At 31.1% G+C, this 22,961-nt stretch overlaps 1 protein-coding gene across 3 annotated transcripts; it reads right to left on the bottom strand.

The window, feature by feature from the left end:
• Positions 1-780: 780 nt before the first annotated feature.
• Positions 781-22,959, bottom strand: LOC118199676 (growth factor receptor-bound protein 2-like). 3 transcript variants are annotated; one of them, XR_015041790.1, is made up of 7 exons: positions 22,524-22,811; positions 22,300-22,384; positions 22,057-22,151; positions 11,575-11,694; positions 9,314-9,479; positions 3,441-4,793; positions 781-2,737 (listed from the first exon to the last, which is right to left on the bottom strand). XR_015041790.1 is itself a non-coding variant. In XM_035371579.2 (6 exons), the coding sequence occupies exons 2-6, from the start codon at positions 22,375-22,377 to the stop codon at positions 4,620-4,622; spliced, it is 633 nt and encodes a 210-aa protein (XP_035227470.1). In that variant the 5' UTR covers positions 22,378-22,384; positions 22,819-22,959; the 3' UTR covers positions 781-4,619. The 3 variants fall into 3 exon arrangements, 2 of the variants coding, with proteins under 2 accessions (XP_035227470.1, XP_035227471.1); XM_035371579.2 differs by lacking the exon at positions 22,524-22,811 and adding an exon at positions 22,819-22,959 and having other exon boundaries at positions 781-4,793; XM_035371580.2 differs by having other exon boundaries at positions 781-4,793.
• Between the last annotated feature and the right edge of the window lie 2 nt (positions 22,960-22,961).

Here is a 22,961-nt window from a genome sequence, read left to right as displayed (position 1 = left end):
GCACAACTGAGGCTGTTTCTTTTGTTCATCTCACCAGTGGACAGCATAAGTTTCACTTGCTTCCCAAAAACAGTTTAAGAAAACGCAATCTTTTGAATCTGATAAAAATGTAAAATACTCATGTACTTTTCAAAAATCATACATAGATGTCTTTCCTTCTATTAATTTTTCATCAGGGAAATGTAATATTGCAATGCATAAGAATTGTTTGTCATTTCGATTTTGCACAGTGGAAGGGCTGATATTCTTAAACATGTGTGTAGACAAGGACAACATGAGTTGTACTGGAAACAAAGGATCAAAAAGCTATTAATGCAGAATGCCCTTTTTACTGGAGCACAACCTGCCACTAAATGTGTCTGATCATGCTGCAGCCTGTTAGTCATTTGTTTACATTTGGAACTCTTTGTAGAATAGCGAATTAAGTCAGCTGGTACACTAACATCAGTATATTGTTGCCAAGTGGGGCCAAAAGTTAACTTTTTTGTGTAGAATCTCTAATTTTAATTGTAAAAATGGTTTTTTTAACTGTATTAACTGTATTGTTTCATGTTTTCCTGTATTTTACAATTTTTAATGAAAATGTTTTGAGTTTTTATGTTTTGAGTTCTATTTTTGCCTTGCTGCAAAGTGAGAATTGAATTGATCTAATGAGAAATATCTCTAATGAAGTTTGAAAAAATAAGTTTAAATGAAATGCAGCAAAAAATTAAATAGGCTGTAAAAGGAAGTCATGCTGTCCACATCAAATATTTATATATAATCAATGAAATTACAATGTTAAAATGACTAAATTTTATTTCAAAAAGCAAAATCATTTCTTCATATTTTGAATACTAATAAAGTGTATTGCCACCACTTTATTGCACAACAAATACAAAATAAATATTTACAAGTTTGTCCTATTCTCAATCTGTATAAAAAACAATCACCAACCTTATTTTTAACAATTAGAGCAATATCCTTTTTACATCCATGTAAATTACAATGCATAATTTGTAAAGAGAACTACAAAAAGATAATATATAGATATATGTGTGTATATATATATTACAATTCATTTGTCCAGTCATAAATTACAAATACTTAAAAAAAAATTCAGGAAGCTTATTACAGAACATCACAATAAAAGCTACAAAGCAAATTATAATATTGAGAATAGAGACAATATTATTACCAAGAATCTAACAAAAACTGTAAACATTGCATAACTATAAAAAGCTATCTTTGCAGTCTTACTCATACAGAAAATCTGCAAATGGACAAAAAGCTCAAACTAGAAAATGCATGCTTAAGATCTATATACAGTTTCTTTTTGTTTCCATGAGCCTTAATAAATTTTTAAAAAAATACCATTGCACAACTTTTAAATACTTTATTTCTTCAAACCTGCAGAGCAAAAGAGATTCAATCTATAAATCATTAGCAATATATCCCTGGTTACTACAAACAATTATATTACTTATCTTTCACGATTAATCTAAAAAACATTTAGTAGAATTGCTTCAAAATACTGGAATGTATGAATTAGATGATTAAAAAAAGTAAATTTTTTAAACATTTATAATACTGGCATTTCAACAATATTGAAAATTCATATTAAAAGGAAATAAATTAATGCAATCCATAAAAAATAGCTCTAAGCTACCAGAAACATGAAACAAATTATATTCAATATTTGTATAAAATAATTTTTAAAGAATATACAACAACCTTTAAAATTTAAAAAAACATGAAAATTTGTATGTGTGTAAAATAAATAACTATATTGGTAAATTCTTTATAATAAAACATTTTTCCTACAAAAACCTTTAAAAAAATACAGAAATTTGTGTGTGTTTAAAATAAATAGCTATATTGGTAACTCCTTATAATAAAACACTTTTCCCTTTTGTTACAGTACTTAAATACTCTTTAACTGCACAATGAATCAGACTTAAATGCTTGCATAATATTTGCAAGATTAAATGTTTAACCTCTTAAAGTCTACTTGCCTCCTCCCCCAAGCCTCTTTGGGTAAAGATAGAACATCACAATACTCAAACAATAATCTAGTAAAACGTAAGTTTGTGAATAATTCATTTTTAAATTTCAATTTAAAAGTTTAATTTCAATATTATACTTAATAAATAATTACAATATTTTATCAACAGTTTTATTTAATAAAAATATAAACAGCCACAGATTGTTTATATATTTTATCAAAGGTTTTATTTAATAAAATATAAACAGACACACAGACAACCATATTATGTTGGAGTGATCACAAATATGACTATAGCCTAATGTTTAAAATATGGTTACAACCTAACCAGGTATAAATTAATTAAAATGTTCATGCTTAATACTTCTGTTCAGAATGATACCCAGATTATTAATTCACGACATACTATTAATTTGCTTTACATACAATTTAAAATAACATTTTTCCAGAAACAATACAACATTATTATTTATTACTGAAGTATAAGTATACTAAGTGCTTTTATCTGCAAGCCTTAATATGTTAGTAACATTGGCTATGTTTTTTCTATTTTTAATTTTTTTTCAATATAATAATTTGCTGCAAATATTTCATCATATATGGTAAATATTTGGCTATGCAGAAAAATCGGTAAATGCAGGCTGGATAAGTGAAAATTCTGGATAGTAGAGTGTATAAAAAGTGCAACTCATGGTAGAGATGCCAAATGAATGGAAATGAAATCATACTTATCCATTATCTGTATTGTAAGTACTTATATTATTAGTATTAAATCATACTGTTTGGTGATAGTATCATATTAGTGCTTTAATGATGGCTTTAAAAGTCTATTATTTGCTTATTTTCTGGAGGACAGGGAGAAGTTTGTAAAATATTCTGGTTTCTTACGCTTTTCGGTCACAGTTGATGCATAGTCAGACTTCTACTGTATTCTGATCTTGTAACGTATACTTCTTGAACTACACCATATATATAATTATTAATAAACACTTTTTTACACGCAATAAAAAATATTTAATACACAGAAGTCACAAAATACCCACACACCTTGAGAGACTAAGGAGTTTGTTCAAAGAAAAATTTGCACTATATTTTTATATACTAAGTTTTTTTTTTTAATTTAGAAAAACTGCAAATAATAAAAAAAAAAAAAAAAAAAAGGTTTAATAACACAGATGAATATATTAGATACAATGATCAGATGCTTGAAACCAAACTACTGTTAGCTGAGATTTAAAAGACTCAATCTTCTTCTGCCAGATATACAGGATAATAAAAAAGTTTGTTTAACAACACTACAAGACATAACTACGGTACAATATATGACCACATCTAGGACAAAATGATTTTTATATATGCAGTGATCATCAATGTGCAACTTTTAAGGCATTCATTGCACTTGGAATTGTATGTGGAATGTATGATATATTTATTGATATTAGAGCCACCTAAATACATTCAAAGCACAGCAAGTTGCTGTTAACCATTTTTTTTCCCTCCTTCGTAAAGAACACTATCAACAATACTGTACATTGTGTCTTACTGTTGTCACATATTTGAGGAATTATAATGTGCAATTAATAGCAAAACATTCAAATAACCTCTGTAAAGATTCATTGTACTGTACAATATTGCACTTTCTTACATTGCTAGAGTTTTTTTTTTTTTTAAAAAAGCTAAATTCTCTTAATGGAAAATTTCTTACATGATTTTTTTTCCATCACATAGATCACAGAAAACATTTCTGAAAGAGGACCATAAAAAAAATAGTCCACCAAGAGGACTATTTTTTTTATGGAGCACACAGCAGACTTTAATTACATATCTTTAATACAGTTCATCAATGGAACAGTTTCCTAATTGCTAGTGTTAAAATAGAGTGAAACAAACATCAAGACATACAGCTCTCAAACAAAAACTTTTGAATCACTTCTACACTAATTGCATTAAGCAAATTTACTGCTATTCTTATCAACTGCAATATTACAAAAAATATTAATATCATGAACTTGCATGCATCCCTGTAATATTATCTCTATCAAATGACACTATATTGTTCAAAACTCATAACCATGAACAATAAATAAAGCACAGATTTTCACAGTATGATCCCTTCATAAAAATTAAAACATAAAAACTATTATACTTAGAATATCAGAAAATACATAAATAAGTTTTAAGAACTGTAACAAAACGGAACTTTTTATATGTATAACTATTAAAACTAAAATTGAAATTCACTTTGTTATCATTAATATTTTTCTTCAACTTAGTAACACCCAAAAATCAGAAAATTAGTTCAAAACTGCACAAATCCTACGATTTATTTCTACTTCATAGGCTTATGAAATAAATATTCAAACAATTAAAATCATATGTGTGAATATGTCAAAACATACTTAAACTATAAAGTCTGATAAGGAAATTTAAAAATTTTACATGTGTGACCACAAATATTTTTCTGTACTCAAAAGTCTAGAGACATGCAAAAGAAATTAAAACTCTATGGCAACTAATTTTACAGGTGTTTAGAATGTGCAGTCAAAGACATGCAAAGGCTGAAAATGGTATATTTTGTGATATATTCAGCCTTAAATTGAAAAGGATATCAATGAAAGCTGCTCCAAGCAATCTTTCATCTATTACATGGCATCACATACGTAGCTGGAAAAATGCCTTTTCGTGATCCAATTTTGCCTTTCCACCAATTTTTTTCTGAACGATTCAGAACAGTTATTATATCCCCTCGACGAAGTTCAAGTTCTCCAGGTTCTTGAGGCTTGAAGTCGTACATTGCTTGCACCAAGAACTGAAAAATTAAAATTTCCACATACATCATTTTTTAATTTTGAGATTAATAAAATTTAGAAAACTGAATTAACTTTTCAATTTTCAGAAGAAACTTGCATGTCTAAATAATCTGGTTCTTGTGGTGAGACATCTCTCGACAACCACATCTAAAAATGAACAGTAGGTCTCAAAATTTACAAAATATAATACTTAATATCACCCTTCTGAAGCAATAACCTTAGAAAGATCTCACTATTTTAATCAACAGATCGATAATTCTTTTACAGGAATCCCTTCCCCAAACTCCTTAACTTTCACACAGAAACACGTATAGATTTTGCATCTACTTCACTGCATTATATGAATGAATGTTTTTAGATGCTTCCAAAACAGTTAAGACATATATGTATCTGGTTGTAACGAAAGTTTTCCACCTAAAATTGTTAAAGACCCAGCTTAAAAAAGCTGGGGGGGAGGAACCTTTAGTGTGGGTAGTAATCACCACCCAAATCTATAGTTTTCTGCCAAAGTTTTGGTAGTTTTTCAAAGCCTTCGACGCAGAAACTTGGTGGCTGCAAGTCCAAAAGCAGATCAACCTCATTTCAGATGTTCTGTGTGGAATGGAAGTTAGCACCAGCAAGATGTAGCTGCAGGTGTGAAAAAAGGTAGAAGCCTGAAGGAGCGCTGTTGAGGCTATACCGTTGGTGTGGCAAAAGATCCCATTCGAGTACAGCCGGTGAATACAGACACATGAGGTCTTGCATTATCTAGATGGAACCTTACCTTTTTGTGCAGGAACCCAGTTCAACACTTTTCCTTGAGAGCACCATCAACACAGACTACCATCTCGTTGTACACCTTACTGTCAAGGGTTTTACCTTTTTCCAGACACTCTTTACAAATGATAATACCTCGGCAATCCCACCATATACAAAGCAAGCTCTTTTTGTTAGTCAAATTGCACTTTGCGACCCTGCCAACACCAGGCACAGACCAATCCTCTTTTCAGCCTGTGTTGTTGAAGTAAATCCACTTTACAGCACATCTGTCCTTAACTGCTTGAGTAGCTCACGTAGCACCCAGCGATTGAGCTTGCACATCAAGTTTATGTGAAGCATAGCACGACTAATGGACATAGCACTAACGTCTAACTCCTTAGGAAGCTCTTGAGTTGTTGCTTAGTGATCTTCCACAAGTTCTTGCAGACGGGTCTCATCAACATCAGTAGGCTGGCTAGAGTTCTCTGCTTCTTAATGCCATAGTCCTAGTATTTGAACATTCAGTACCAAACCTTCACATGATCATATGATATAACATTAGTACCTAAAGCCGTACACATGATTTGTTGATATTCTGTAGCTGACTTTTTTGCAATAGAACTGGAAGTAAACGATGGTTCTAATCTGGTAGTGTGATAGTTCCATTTCATCTTTGTACAGGTGGTTATAACTAAAGCTCCACTTTGAAATGGTTATTAAAGGAACACTACTGGACCAAATTGTTATCAAACTTGGTAATCGTATAAAGGAGGTCATGGGAATTTATTTCCTATGGGGAAAAAAGTTCAAAAACTCACCAGGGGAAAATAGCAAACAAAATAAGACATGAAGACATCGGTTTAAAATGCATTTAATCATTTCTGAAACATAAAGCAAGTTCAATGTGGCATCCCCCATTTTCCAAAAGCAAGTTAAATCATATTACTGCATTCTCAACAGCAGCTCTTCGGGAGGAATTTTATGGACATGCCGGTGCATCGCATCTTTTAATTCCACCATATTGTTAAGATTATTTGCATAAATCATTTGCTTCTTCTTGTTGTAAGCCAATTACAAGCCATTTCGGTTTTGCATAAATCCATAATTTCGATTTTGCATAAATCCATTGCATACAGTTTCATTTTAGAAATGATTAAAAATGTTTTAAACCAATATTTTCACGTCTTAGGGCCCAATTCAGGCTTCAGAAATCACAAATTAGCGATCTATAAGAAAACGATTTACGGAATGTGCACACTTTTGCTATCTCACATTTTCTAATTGCTAATTTGTGGTTTTTAAGAGCGGATTTTTCTGTTACACGGATGGTGCACTCAACTTTTATCACCTTTAAATGGTAATTTTGTTTAGGTCAATGTTTTTTAAGAGTATATAACAAGTTAAACCTGTGTAACAAAAGGTTAAGTTAGATTTTGACCCTTATTTCATTTAATAATATTGCATACAACGTCATTTCCACCCTAGTGATGCATTTTTTTAACTTTTTCTTTTTTCTTGGAAAATAAATTCCCATGACCTCCTTTACAGGATTACCAAGTTTGATAACATTTGGTCCAGTACCTTCTATGACCATTTCAAATTGGAACTTTAATTATAACCACCCTGTAGTTAAAGATAATGATATTTTTTTACAAATTTCATAATGCAGTGTTCTAAATCAAGTCTCTTTCTTTCAAATGCAAAAATAATTTGACAATATGATTAAACAAGCCAATGCAAAATGTTTGCACAGATAGTATTTGCGGTGGCGAGAAACTTTTGTGAAATCCTGATAACTACTCTTAAAATATAGAACACATAAAATGAATTAGCTACAACTTTTATCCATACAGGATATGTGAAGTAAACAATATGAAATACAATATTAGCATTTCAAAACAATATGCATTACATATCCAGAGACAGATGGTATTTTGTGTATACATCTTTGGCTTGTATTGTTTACTCTGCATGTCATAGTAAAGTAATAAAAATTTTAATGTTTTGTGGAACAGGATTTGAATCTACATAAACCAGCATCCAAAATTCATCATGATTTCCAAGAGGGTTGTCTTAATGCATCACCTTTTCTTTGACCCAATCCCATACAATTTTAACGGGGGATAAATTGGCGATTTAAGGGACCATGGAAGAAGGAAGACATTGTTATCTGAAAAAGGTTTGCATTGTTACTGCAACAAGAGGGGTGGCATTATCTTGCTTAAAAATTACTTAAAGGCTATGCTGCAAGCATGGAAATATGACTGGTAAAAATGTCAATACTATATTATAATTAAGACACAACACGCCGAACAAATACCAATTCAGAAGTCAAACAACAAAAATCAGCGTTATATTTACAAAATTTTCACAGGACTAGTTTCGATGGTTTTACCGAACCACCATCTTCAGCTGCAAAACCGCAAATGAAATGAAACATTTGCGATTTTGCAGCTGAAGATGGTAGTTCGGTAAAACCATCAAAACTAGTCCTGTGAAAATTTTGTAAATATAATGCTGATTTTTGTTGTTTGACTTCTGAACTATATTATAATATATTAATATATTTTGTGGAATAGGATTAGAATCTACATAAACCAGCATCCAAAATTCATCAAGATTTGCTGGAGGGTTGTCTTAATGTATCACCTTTTCTTTGACCCAATCCCATACAATTTTAACGGAGGATAAATTGGTGATTTAAGGGATCATGGAAGAAGAAAGACATTGTTATCTGAAAAATGTTTCCATTGTTGCTGAAACAAGAGGTGTGGCATTATCTTGCTTAAAAATTACTTAAAGGCTATGCTGCAAAGTATGGAAATATGACAGGTAAAAATGTCAATACTATATGATAATATATTATGTCATAATTTTTGGCATTTTATATAGCACATGTAATGATGGTTCAAATTCTTAAGTTAGGTATTTATAGTTCATCTCCTAGTGTAGATGTCCCTAACTGCCCAGAAATATACCTCTGTATTTTAGAATCTTTTACATGACTTTCCAAGGATGCAGGTGGCTCTCAGTTGCTTTACACAAATGAAATATTCATCCATATAGGGCTTAAGTAATAGCCAAAAATCTTCAAAGTGAGGATATTCAGCACACTGAGTGGTCAGCTATATCTTCCAAGCCTTAGTGTAACTGAACACATTTAGGATGCACAGAGCAACAGCCAGGGTCGTGTATATTTTACATGCCCTAAGATTTTGGTACTCTCACATATGTTTACACCAGTTTTCTTCAATCCTTCTCTTCTCAGTTTTGGTTTAGCTGCATTATGCATTCCATTGTAAAATCAGCAAAGAGAAAATTTTTGGTGCCCTCTTTCCTGAACACCTGAGGACCTTTCTGTGATACCCATTTTCTTTGATGCCCTAAGCACATGCTTATATTGCTTAATGGCTAATTCAACCTTGGCAACAGTTATTCACTAACCATTTTCAAGAATCAACTAGAAGCTAAGAACTGTTTTGGTACAGAAGTCTACTAACTTCATTTCAAGGGCCATCTTGCAATATCAGTTTTGAACATCCCTGTTTTCATGATCATCAGTGGGTACTTTCTCTATTGTACACTGTAATTGCTCTCTAACATTATCTAATTCATACTAAATTTCATTCAACTATTCTACATTACAAAATAATTTAAATTTAAATTGGTTTATCTGAGAATGCCTTCTTAATAGAAATCTGCTGGTACTTGTATTTAAAAAAAGTGTAGAAAAGAAAACTGAAAAGGAAATACATTTTAAAATACACTAAAAATTTCACACCTCTTCTTTTTGAATATCTTTCAGTTTCACATCATGAGATCGACTCACAGAAGCTGTGCGATGATAATCTATTAGTTCATTAAGGGAACTGAACTTCTTAACCCATAAAAAGAATTTGCCTTGAGTGTCTCTCAGAACTTTAAAATGCTGTATACCATCTCCACACCTAAATCCAAAAAATATGATAAAATTCAATATCAAATGACAATTAAGACACATTTTTAAACAATTTGTCATGCTATAAGAATACATACACCTATTATTAAAAATCATAAAACAATTTGAAAAGAATCGCCTGATTTCCAATTTTCATAATTTAAAAAATTAACAATACAGAAGAATAAAAAGTAATAAATGAAAAATATTTAACAATTTTTTTACAAATGTTTGATATGATTTTCTTTGGTTATATGCATAACATCAAGTCAATATGAAAACTGCTGCCGAATACACTCCAATGTGTCATTAAGTTCATTTAGGCTTGTGAGCTTAGGTGGTACAAATATCTGATATTTCAGATACATACAAAAGGAAAATGTCATAAGGGGTTATACTTGGATGCAAAGAAGTCAAATGTTTAAAACCAAAATCATTTAATCCACTGCAAGCTAGTGATATTATACATATGAGAACACAAAATCTTTTCACTCCTTAGATGCAATATTCCTTTTTTCCTCAAAAAGAACATTTTAAATGACAAAATATACTCTCTATTATTAATACACTAAAAACTTGCACAAATTTCTTTTCATGTTATTTCATTCATTTTTTTTTTTTTTTTTTAAACTAGATAAAAATTTGAAATCAGATGATACTTTCTGAATTACTCCATATTATACACAAGCTAACTCGACATCACTAAGTTGTATTTTTTAACACTCTTATAACTCTGTCTAGAATTTAAAGAGTTTGTAATAAATAATTATAGGCATAGATAATCTTACTTGGTATAAAGGTTAATGATACAAATCTAGAATAACTGAGAATGACATACACATTTACATTCCAAACAAGCAGACAGAAAGTGCATATTTTAATAAATATCTTCCAAACAACACAAAATATGAGAAATCTCAGAAATTTTTAACATTAAAAGGTTTGCTATATATCTTTTATTTGCTATTTGTATATATGTGCTATCATAATTCATTAATTTATAACCATAAAAAGCATAGAATATTTAAAACACCTTATATTCATAGAATATACGTTCATGAAATGAAGTGGAATGAGACACAAGGGCATTTTTCAAATAAAAAAGAAAAATTATACAGAGAATTCTCGAAACTTAAAAGTGACTAAGATAACAGAGATGTCTTTTAAAACTACATAATTAGTTGAAATATATAGTTTTAGTGAAAAAAATCTTTTCTTCAATATATTTGTTTTCATTTTAAAGCCACCATATTTAAGCTTCTTCAAGGAAAGGGGTGAAATTTGACAAGAAATTTGATTTTGTGTACTAAGTCTTAATAGACTACAAATTTTTATTTCTAATATATAGCTTAATCTGCTTAAAGCCAAAAGTGGGATTATCCTCAGGGTTGATACTGGGCTTTCTACCACTCAGTACAGCTTCAGTCTTTCCAGCATTTTGCTGCCCTTTATGGCCACATTAGTGCTAATGCATATATTTGCTACTTATCCTAAGAATTATAAATTATGTTTAGTGAGAAAGTTTTCATAATATGTTCTCAATTAAATATTTAATTACATTATGATGCAAAATATTTTAACCTTGCTTGCATTTCACACTTCTCCAGTGGTGAAATTTAAATGAATTTATTAATTAAAATTTATACAATTTTTTCCTCCATTCCTAAAAACAATCTATTCTTTGCTAGCAAAAATGAATATATGGCAAATTTGCATTGGGAAATTTTCTTCAAATACAGCACTGACAATAAAAATATGCCATGAATAGTTAAGAACTGAACTCATTTGCAGTTCCACGATTTTTCAATTCCTTTGGGTATAATTTTTAATCTAAATTCATGAACCATCATTTCTGCGAACTTTTCATTACCACTTCCCCCCAATGAAAAGAAATAAAACTATTTTTTTCTTTTTTTGGGGGGAGTGGCACATTTTTAACTGACCCCACTCTAGCAGAATTATATCATGAGCTTATATAACACTACACAGAGAGAAAAAATAAATAAGATATGAATATCAAAATACAGTCAAGAACATAAAACATAAACTGCAAAAACTAAATGAAATAAAAAATTTTTAAAAAAATCAAATAAAACAAGTCATACTTGACAGAAAGTGAGAAATCTCCTGGAGAACTCTCACTCACACGAATCAGAAAAGCCCCTTCATGTTTGGTCAGTAGTAATTTTTCAGCATCAGCTCTAGATATTCTCCCATAGTACCAACTGAAAAGGTTAAATTTAAGTAAAATCATTAAAATCTAATATATAAACTTTAATATATTAATTTTCATTCATGTAATTAAGTTCTGAAACTGAAATTATTAACTTTTAACCACTAAAAAGCATGCAAGTAATCAGCTGTAATTAATTCAAAAATCAAAAGGGAAAAAAAAAATGAAAAACTAAAAACAACAGTATGAAGTCCAAAATGCAAGCATCCATTAACCAGGATGATCTATTATCCGGACCTCCCACAAAACTTTTCTTTTAAGATTCTTTCCTTTTTTCCCACACAGGGTAGGAATGGTAAATATTATATTCAAGCAAAGCAAATGTGAAATAAATTGATTTCAGAAAACACCATTATCCACAATATTGAATTATCTTGTACACCAAGTTTTAAAAAAGAGGGGCGGTTCTATATTCCCTGTTTCACTAAGCTGATTGATGATATTCAGCTGGCGTTTTTCTTGTCTCAAAAGAATAACTTAGGATATATATTAGATCTATATATAAGTATTTTGATAAAAAACTAGACATTTTCAGAAATCACATACAGATCATCCCCTCTCCCCTAGATAAAAGTAAAGAAAAGAACAGGACAGCTAAATTATGGAGAACAGCTGCTCTCACAGTTAAAAGAATACTTAGTAAGAAAATGTGGGAAATTTAACACCTCAAAGCAGAATACCACTCAAACAATGATGAGCTAGAAAACATGGAAGTTAATCACACCCAGGTATGAAAAATAGCAAAATCTTTATGTAACCAAAACCCTTTCAATATTATACCTTTAAATATCCCTCATGGACCAGTCTACTTGGGAAAAGATATGGCCGAGAGAATAGCTAATGCGCTTGAAAATATTTTCAAGTCCTATCCCAGCTTTCACCGGGACGCAGAAAGAAGTTGAAGAATTCAGCATGCATCTTCCTGATAAAACTGGACTTAACCATATTTTGTCTACTTCCCCTTTTGAAAATCATAATTTATCAAGAACTAAGAAAAGCTCACAGATTTGATCAGATTTCAAATAACACCACCAAATAATTTCCTTGGATCTATACTATTAATCACAAATATCATTACTGCTTGTATGAGACTTATTTATTATCCACAAAAGTGGAATTCATTATTACTTTTTTGAAGCCTGGAAAGAACCCTAAAAAACTGAATTCCTATCAACTAATCAGGTTGCTTCCCTGTGTCAAAAATTTTTAAATGTGCTCTGCAAAAACGATTGGTCAGTCACTTTGAAAAACACAACCTCTCAGATAAAAAACAATATGAATTCCACTCAGGGCATAGATCAGCCCACCAGATACTTAATGTGACGGAATATACTGTTGAAGCCTTTACCAAGAAAAACACAGTTGCAGGCTGCTTCCTTCACTTGGAGATGGCCTTTGACAAAGTTTGGCACAAAGGATTTCTCTTTGAGTTACATTAATCACTACCACCTGTGAACTTCATCAAACTGCTAAAATCTTATCACAAGAACAGGACTTTTCAAATCCATATTGGCAATTCACTTTCCTTCAAGAAGATCTGTAGAAATGGTGTCGCACGAATAAGTGTCTTAGGCACAAGCCTTTTTAATGTTTGTACCAATGACATGCCAGAGCCCTTGAACACAAAGGCAGTCAGGCATATGGATGAAACAATTATAATTACTAAGTTTCTCAAGCCACAATTTGCAGTTGACAAACATGAAACAGCAATTAATATTATAAGCTACTAGTACAAGTGTTGGAAATTAAAACTGAACCCCAATAAATACAACATAATGCTCTTTAGACACCACAGGAAACACACTCTAGTTAACATTAATATAAAAAAAAAAGATCCACCTCTTTCAGTCACAAATTCTGTAAAATAACTGGGAATCAATTTTGAACCACAGCTTCTCTTCAAAGAATACACAGATTATGTCCTCAGAAAAGGCACCGCAGCCAAAATTGCATTACGACCGCTTATCAGAAGAAGATTAAAATTTCACATCAGAACTAAAAGAAAAATTTACCTCAGACTTACGCCCCATACTGCTTTATGCAATACCAACCAAGGCTACAGTCTGCAAAACCTAAAGGAAAAAACTTGATACCTACCAGAATAAAATATTTTGAGAAACTACAGATGCACCCTAGTTCATAAGAAAGCAATAAATACATAAAGAGTTAAAAATTTTAAATATACATGATCAAATACTAACTACCAGACACAACTTTTTTGAAAAAATGAACAACTCATTTTTTGAACACATCAAAAAATTAATAGACTATGATCTAACTATAGAAAATGCAGCAAAATGTCCTAGATCAATACATCAGAATCCAAAGTGGTAAACTTCAATCTGTAAACAACAAGACGTGATACGACACAGTAAACTCAAGCAAGGTTTCTTATTTCTCAAGTGTAAATAGTGCATATCCTCACTTATCCATTTTTATTCTTAGTTTCACCCACCACAGCGGGATATAGACTAATCAGGTTGCTTCCCAATGTGAATCCCATTTTGTGACACCTGGCATAGCAGGTTTAGAGACTTTGCTCTATTATTATTATTATCTACAACTATCTTTATATTTGTGAAATGTTAGTGTGCATATATTACTGCAAGCATGATATAAAATTATGCCTGAAAAAGCAAGATCATAAACTGTGAACTATTAGAACTTCTTTGAAACTTACATTTTCAAGTAGCAGCCACTGGCATCTGTACTTGGGTAGGTGACTACTCATGTTACAGGCAATGGCCAATCCACAGTCTACTAATGTGTTCTCGCAAATTCATAACTAGTGCATTCAGTTTCCCTTACTTCCATTGAGGTGTGCTTATTTGTGCTTATGATAACATTATTATAGTCTCTGAAGTATGTGTGATAAGCTTATTAATACTTAATTATTAGAACTCAGTTACTTTCATCTTCGAAACCATCTTCTTCAAGAAGCAGCTGCCAAAGTCTGAACTTAGGTGAGTGATCACTCATCTCACAGGTGCCATCGATTCTGCATTTTACCATTGTGTTTCTTAGCAAATTCATGTTTATGTTATCATCAGATGCACTGCTTAAACAGCTTATACAAGTTATGAAAATTGAGATACGTACCTAAAGAACATGAACTGTATTTTGCCGCACTGGAAAAGCTTTTTACGCTTGTATGTTGTAAATTTAAAGTCAGTGCCTTAAAAATAATTACAAAAGTTACTGATATTTTTAAACATCATAAATAATTTACCCTCCTGTTAATTTATTATTAGCTATGCTTTGCAATGGCATCCATACTTACTCTATGCAATATAAATTAAATAAATCATTAAATAATATCAAAATTAACATCAAATACAGTAAAAGGTACTACTTGACAATAACGTAGAAAATGATTTGCATACAATAAACATTTTAAATAACCTTATATATATATATATGGTTATTTAAAATATAACCTTATATGTATATAATTATACTCTAATGCAGGGGTTCCCAGTCCTATGCCCATGGACACCATTGTGCCTACCGACTGTTTAACGTGTGCCTGCCATTGTGCGATCACAATAAAAATCTATGTGAAAGTTTTCTTGTTTTTAATTAAATAGAAATTGTGTCGAACACAGATACCAAGTAAAAAGCGAAATGCAACTGATCTTTTTTTTTTTTTTTTTTTCTTTCTTTTTTTATGTGCATGTAATTCTATCCAACCATAAATTCACCTTGAAAAGTAAATGGTGCCCACCATTAAACAGACATTCTAGAATGTGTTTGGATTATAGTAACTTGGCGAAAATTTGGCGACAAACTCTGCTACAGCAAGATGCAGAATTATTTTTTCGGCGGAAATCTTTTCGCTGTTGCTTTTAGCACTGATTGGAAACCGTATTCACCATAACCATGTACACGTCGACTTATTTTTACTTAAAAAAAATCCCAGAATTGCACAAAATTGGCATTGCGCACACTCTTGACTTTATCCATGTACACTGCTATTTTGCATGTGGAGATTCACAAAATTTTCCTGCATTTTCGTGAAAATTTTTGTAATTTGTGAAAAAATAGCAGTGTACATGGATAAAGCCAAGAGTGTGCGCAATGCCATTTTTGTGCAATTCTGGGATGTTTTTTTAAGTAAAAATAAGTCGACGTGTACATGGTTATGGCGAATACGGTTTTCAATCAGTCCTAAAAGCAACAGCGAAAAGATTTCCGCCGGAAAAATAATTCTGCAACTTATTCAAATTCGAAACCAGAAGGGTTTAATTGCTAATAAATTACAAAAATTTGCACGAAAATGCAGGAAAATTTTGTGAATCTCCACATGATCTTTTTACAAAACTACGTATAGCACGTAGGGTTGCCGTAAGTAGGGTCGCCAAATTTTGCAATTTATCCGAATTTTGGTCTGGTTGCGTTAATACGTAAGTACCATTTTTTTTTATCGTTTGCAATGCAAATCCGCCAACAGATTGGTTAAGAGCCGTGTAATTTCAATTCCATATTCACGAGAAATCGTAATTCACACTTAGAATGGCAATCATTAGAAATGATAAGAAATGTCAAATGAGCAAAATTAAGGACCGTTTATTCATTTTGGCCAAAATTAAGGACTTTTAAGGACCAAAAGTCATTTTTGAAAAAATTAAGGACTTTTAAGGACCGTACGAACCCTGTAAAACAATGACATTCTAATTTATACTGTGTAAAAATTTCTGCCAGACCTGATATACCCAATTTCAGGTTTGATGCATACTGGGAGACAAACTACAAAGTGAGAGGAATATTTTTTAATTAAAATTTTAAAAAATACCTCGGCTGGTCTTTGGAATATGTTAACTGGTAGTTTGGCGACATTTTGGAGGCGATAAAGGTTACTACCTAGCACTTTGGTAATAATGTGAGAAGTACTTAGTTCCGATTACCCATTATTTTGTGTGAGGGAAATGAGAGATCATGAGATATGTCATGTGATATTAATGGATGAATTACAGTTCTTTAATCGGAAAAGGGGGGAATTTGGAAAACTGTAATACTATATTATTTTGTATTAAGCTTCATTGCGTGTTGTGTGAAATAGTGGAAGTGTGCGTGCCACGTAATGAAGATTCTGAAGATTAGGTAAGTTAGTATTTTTAATCATTTGAGGATATTATTTTTATGCATTGTTCTAAATGTAAGGAGTAAATAAATTAATATGATATTATTGGAAAATTGTTATTAGCAATGATCCAGTTTAAAGTAATTAGGATTGTAATCTAATTTTTATTAATTTAATGTATATGCTTATTTATATTTTAAGTAGTGTTTTTTAATTTAATTATATTTTAATTTAATGATCGTGATTTTGTGAGTTATATGTTTGTAGTATTTTGGAATACGTTTGAGTAGAATACGTTAAGTATTTTCATGCATTTTCGTGAAATTTTTCTAATTTATGAGAAAAAAAGCAGTGTACATGGATATAGTGAAGAGTGTGCGCAATGCCATTTTTGTGCAATTCTGGGATGTTTATTTTAAGTAAAAATAAGTCGACGTGTACATGGTTTAGTGATATTTTAATTAAATGATAGTTATTTTGTGAATTTTATGTTTGTAGGAATTTGGTATACGTTTCAGTTGAAGTAAACATGTATGGAAATAATTTAAATATTTGACACTAAGTATTTGTAACCATTTGTAATGTTTACGGTATGAATTCGTTGGTGACATTTATAATATAATAGATAATTTAGAGGTAAAAGTTTTTGGATATTTTATTTATTTTATACGTAGAAATGTTCATCCTTGGAAAGGGTATATACTTTTTCATGATCAGGTAATTTCATATATGTGCTTTTTACCGAGTTTAAAGATTCACAGAATTTTTTTGCATTTTCGTCCAAATTTTTGTAATTTATGAGAAAATAGCAGTGTAGATGGATAAAGTTAAGAGTGTGTGCAATGCCAGTTTTGTACAATTCTGGGACGTATTTTTAAGTAAAAATAAGTCGACGTGTAAATGGTTTATGTGTATGTGCTATTCTGAAAAACACGCAAGGAGTTTGTGATTGTGCACTTTTTCCCAATTTTGCAGTTAATATTTGTCATGATTAAGCAGTTTTGTGTTGATCTATACATTATGGTAAATTGGCGTTTTTTTGACGAAAATTTGGCGACCAACTCTGTTACAGCATCCCTCTATTTTTTTTCCCCGCTGCCATTTTGTCTTCACGAAGTAAAGACATGTTTCTTTTATTTTTATCTACTGAACACTTCTTCCAACAATCTACTAGCCGAATTACACTTATGCTAGAAATTTTATCTAACAAAACTGCTTAATCATGACAAACATTCACTGCAAAATTGGGAAAAAGTGCACAATACCATACTCTTTACGTGTTTTTCAAAATAACACATACACATAAACCATGTACACGCCGACTTATTTTTACTTAAAAAAACATCCCAGAATTACACAAAAATGGCATTGCGTACACTCTTCACTATATCCATGTACACTGCTTTTTTCTCATAAATTAGAAAAATTTCACGAAAATACATGACAATTTTCTGAATCTTTAAACCTGGTAAAAAGAACATATATGAAATTACCTGATCGCGAAAAAGTTTATACCCTTTCCAAATATGAACATTTCCACATATAAAATAAATAAAATATCCAAAAACTTTTACCTCTAAATCATCTATTATATTATACACGTCACCAATGAATTCATACCGCAAGCATTACAAATATTTAAATTATTTCCATGCATGTTTACTTCAACTTAAACATATACCAAATTCCTACAAACATAAAATTCACAAAATAACTATCATTTAATTAAAATATCACTAAACCATGTACACATCGACTTATTTTTACTTAAAAAAACATCCCAGAATTGCACAAAAATGGCATTGCGCACACTCTTCACTATATCCATCTACACTGCTTTTTTTCTCATAAATTAGAAAAATTTCACGAAAATGCATAACAATTTTCTGAATCTTTAAACCCGGTAAAAAGAACATATATGAAATTACCTGATCGCGAAAAAGTATATACCCTTTCCAAATATGAACATTTTCCCGTATAAAATAAATAAAATATCCAAAAACTTTTACCTCTACATTATCTATTATATTACAAACGTCACTAACTAATTCATACCGCAAACATTACAAATGGTTACAAATACTTAGTGTCAAATTTTTAAATTATTTCTATGCACGTTTACGCAAATTACTTTACTTCCACCTTACATTTAGAACAATGCATACAAATAATATCCTCAAATAATTAAAAATACTAACTTACCTATTCTTCTTCAGAATCTTGATTACGTGTCCGATAAACTTTTCTTATTTCTGTTTCAGGATCTTTAAAATCATACTTATAGTTCACACCAAGGTACCAGGTAAAATAAATAACTTAATAAAACATCTTTACTTCTATCTCGCACAACCTTAAAGAAACACTTATTACTACCCCTTTCAATCCCACTAAATACCCATTTCGAATTCACTTTAGTTAGGGCCATGGGATCCAAAAATTAACGAACAGTGTTTCACACAACACAGAATAAAGCTAAATACAAAATTTCCAGATTTTTCCCGATTTCCCCCCTTTTTCCGATTAAAGAACCGTAATTCGTCCATTAATATCACATGACATATCCCATGATCTCTCATTTTCCTCACACAAAATAATGCGTAATCGGAACTGAGTACTGCTCACATTATTACCAAAGTCCCAGGTAGTAACCTTTATCGCCTCCAAAATGTCGCCAAACTACCAGTTACCATATTCTAAAGATCAGCCCAGTTTTGTTACATAAAATTTCTAGCATAAGTGTAATTCGGCTAGTAGATTGTTGGAAAAAGTGTTCAGTAAATAAAAAGAAAAGAAACATGTCTTTACTTCGTGAAGACAAAATGGCGACGAAAAAAAAATAGAGGGTTGCTGTAGCAGAGTTGGTCGCCAAATTTTAGCCAAAAAATCGTCAAGTTACCATAATCCAAAGATCAACCAATACCTCTTGTTCATGACATTTTTGGAAACTCTGATATTTTAGTCCCAGACCCATAATGATCGAAATATAACTGTAATGAACAGAAAGCATATGCTGACAATTCACAAAATGAATTAGAAGCACAGAATAGAATTCTGTTTAAAAAGTGGATAACATAATGAAATTTGGAAAACAAAGCTCACAATCAAAGAAAAGTACAACAAGCTATTTGAATTACTTAACAAATGATATTTATAATGATTAATAATTATTTTACGCATAATAATATCCTTAGGATACACATTATAATAATAACCTTAGAAGAAATTTAGTACGTGGGCAATCCCAAAAAAAAGGTCTCCTATTTTTTGGGGACGTACAGAAAGTTTTAATACGGTTGTTGGCAACACTGTTGTGAGTAGTGCCTTCTCTGCTACCACATAAGCACGCAGGCGCTTCGCTAGGATGCTCAGTCTTGGCTTGGCAGCCATTCGAAATGTAGCTCCCGATAAACGTTGCCACCAAGTGCGAAGTGCGCGCAGTTATTCGATTTTTGAACGCAAAAGGCGTTAAACCGGTTGAAATTCACCGCCTATTGACGGAAGTGTATGGACAGTCATGCATGGATGTTAAAAATGTTCACAAGTGGTGTAGAGAGTTTACAGCCAGTCATACTGAAATTCATGACGAAGAAAGGAGCGGGAGGCCGTCAATTGCCGACGAGACAATCGCGAAAGTTGAGGAACTCATGCGTAAAGATCGGAGGATGGCTCTGGATGCTCTCTGCATTTCCTGAGGTTTCCAGTAGCACCATCCACAGGATTTTAACGGAAAAGTTGCAATATCGGAAGGTGTGTGAAAGATGGGTGCCGCGTATGCTGACAGAAGACCAGAAACGGCAACGGGTTGATTCTTCCCGCGAATTTCTTCGCCGCTATGGAGACAAAAAAGACAACTTCTTGGACTCGATTGACGCTTCCTGAAGAGCATGGCGGCAAGCTGGTATGACATGGGCATTGTAAAACTGCCACAGCGTCTACAAAAATGCATCGACCGAAATGGCGATTATGTTGAAAAATAAAGCATTCTTCAATCTTTAAATGATGTAGCAATTATAGAAAATAAACGGTTCTTTGTATATCTAAAAATGTAGGAGACCTTTTTTTTGGAATTGCCCTCGTAGAATTCCAAATAACTGTATATAGAACATCTGAATCTTAAATTATCCATATCAATTCTTTTTAGGCCAAGCAAAATCAATCTTGCTGCTAATTTATTTATGTACAATTAATTTATATTACATAATTCCTTCTTTACACACCGATTAATTTAATTCACCCAAATATGTATAATAAATACAATAATGAGAACTCGAAGTTATGCAGAGCATTGATTTACCGTTTACTTCATTCTGCTTTAAGAATCTTGGAATGAAATTTTCCAAAACAACTCTGAATAGTGCTTGAAAGAAAATCTTTTGGGAAGAAGGATTAGCACATATTCATGTTAATACTTGGGAAAAAGAATGGAATGCCCATGCAGCTAGCAGAATTGAAACCAAGGTTTAAAAATGCAATCAGAAATTCCGTAATTAAATCTGCATGGTGTTATAAACCTTTTTAAATTATTTATTTTTTTCACTGAACATTTTTATTATAATAGAGGTACATTAAAAGTCAGTCCTCTTCAATACATTATGATACCTATTCAGTGGTACAAAAGCAGTTGCATGAACATAATATCCCCCATCAAGGCATAAATAAGATTAAGCACTCAATTATAGAGCCTATTTAAATAAATTTCACAGTTTTATTTTAAATAAAATAGAAATATATTTTTTAATGTTTTGGCTTTTGTTTCATAGAAATAAAGACATACATTTTTAATTAATAGTTTTTTTTTTTTTTTTTTTTTTTTTTTTTTGTAATAAAATATGGTAACCCACGTTATCCCACCTGCATTGCAATTAGTATGTATTTTGGTCTATGCTATAAGAGGGGAGGAAATTATCTGGATTTAAAACAGAATGTTTTTTCAGCTGGATATCTAAAGTTCTGCCTTAAATTATATTTAACGAATTTACATTGTTAGTAATTTCATTAATTAAGTTCTCACAAAAGACACAGTGTATAAATATCATAAAATAAATACATGAATCACTTTGTGGCTACAAAATAAATTCAGTTATGAGAAAACATACAATTGAAATCAAATTACTTTAATTTAAATCTCATCAAACTCCACTGATTCCCTATTTTTTTACTTTGCATGATCAGAAATTTATTGATAAATGAACCTGTTTGAGAACAATGTTTTTCCCTGTATTATTGTACTCTAATTAATATACACTTTAGTAAAATATTAAATGTTGCACATACTCATGGTTTTTCATTTCTATATAATTACTGGGTATAAAGCCTTCTTTAGTTTCAAGTTCAGCCCTATACCAATCAGAATCTTCCATATTTAATATCTGTAAATCAAAAATAATCAATTTCAATGAAAATAAATATAGTAAGGAAAAGGCTCATATGCGCAGCATGAAGGCATTAAAAAATACCAAATTTACACACAGATAACAGACAAATATAATATTTACAACCTTTAACATAAACACTTACCTTTAAAATTTGACCTTTTCTAAAACTTAGTTCATCCTCAGCAGTGGCACTGAAATCATGCTTTGCAATGGCCTCCATACTGGCTCTATGCAATATAAATTAAATACACCATTAAATAATACCAAAATTAACATTAAACACAACAAGAGGGAATACTTGACAATATCACAAAAAAGTTTTGTATAAAATAAACATTTTAAATAACCTTTCTTGATATATTTTACCTTTATTGATTGTAAAACTTATACTACTGTAAAATTTCGCTACTTTTTAAGCATAAAATTCATGATTAGTGATGTGCAGAATTGCGTAAACAGAAGAAATGCATTACCAACCAAGGGACAATAGTGAGTCATTTAATTTACAGCTGGCTACACTTATAACTGTAGTTTAATAAACTCGACGTATCACAACAAAAAGTTAAGTGCACTTTAATTATTGACAGTTCTTTTACAACAATAAAACTAAAAATCATAAGTTTCTATAACAATCTCCAGAAAATATATTATTTATCAATACCTTTAAGGCAAACGCAATGTGATTCATGGGAATGTTTATAATAGTATCAGTTGAAGTGTCATCTCTAACAATATATAAAACAGGTTTTACTTATCTTAAAAATACTTTCTTTGATTTTGTATTTTATACAAATTTGCTTTTAC

The sequence above is a fragment of the Stegodyphus dumicola genome, chromosome 6 (assembly GCF_044657685.1).
Source record: "Stegodyphus dumicola isolate Sdum_Otavi_A_Nest chromosome 6, ASM4465768v1".
NCBI lineage: Eukaryota > Metazoa > Arthropoda > Arachnida > Araneae > Eresidae > Stegodyphus > Stegodyphus dumicola.
This window is presented reverse-complemented; position numbering and strand designations above follow the sequence as displayed.

Coding starts and splice junctions, on each gene's coding strand:
- LOC118199676 (XM_035371579.2), bottom strand. CDS start 22,377: ATGGAGGCCATTGCAAAGCATGATTTCAGTGCCACTGCTGAGGATGAA. Junction 22,152..22,299: donor GAAAAGGTCAAATTTTAAAG/GTAAGTGTTTAT, acceptor TTTGATTTACAG/ATATTAAATATGGAAGATTC. Junction 11,695..22,056: donor ATAGAAATGAAAAACCATGA/GTATGTGCAACA, acceptor TAACCTTTTCAG/TTGGTACTATGGGAGAATAT.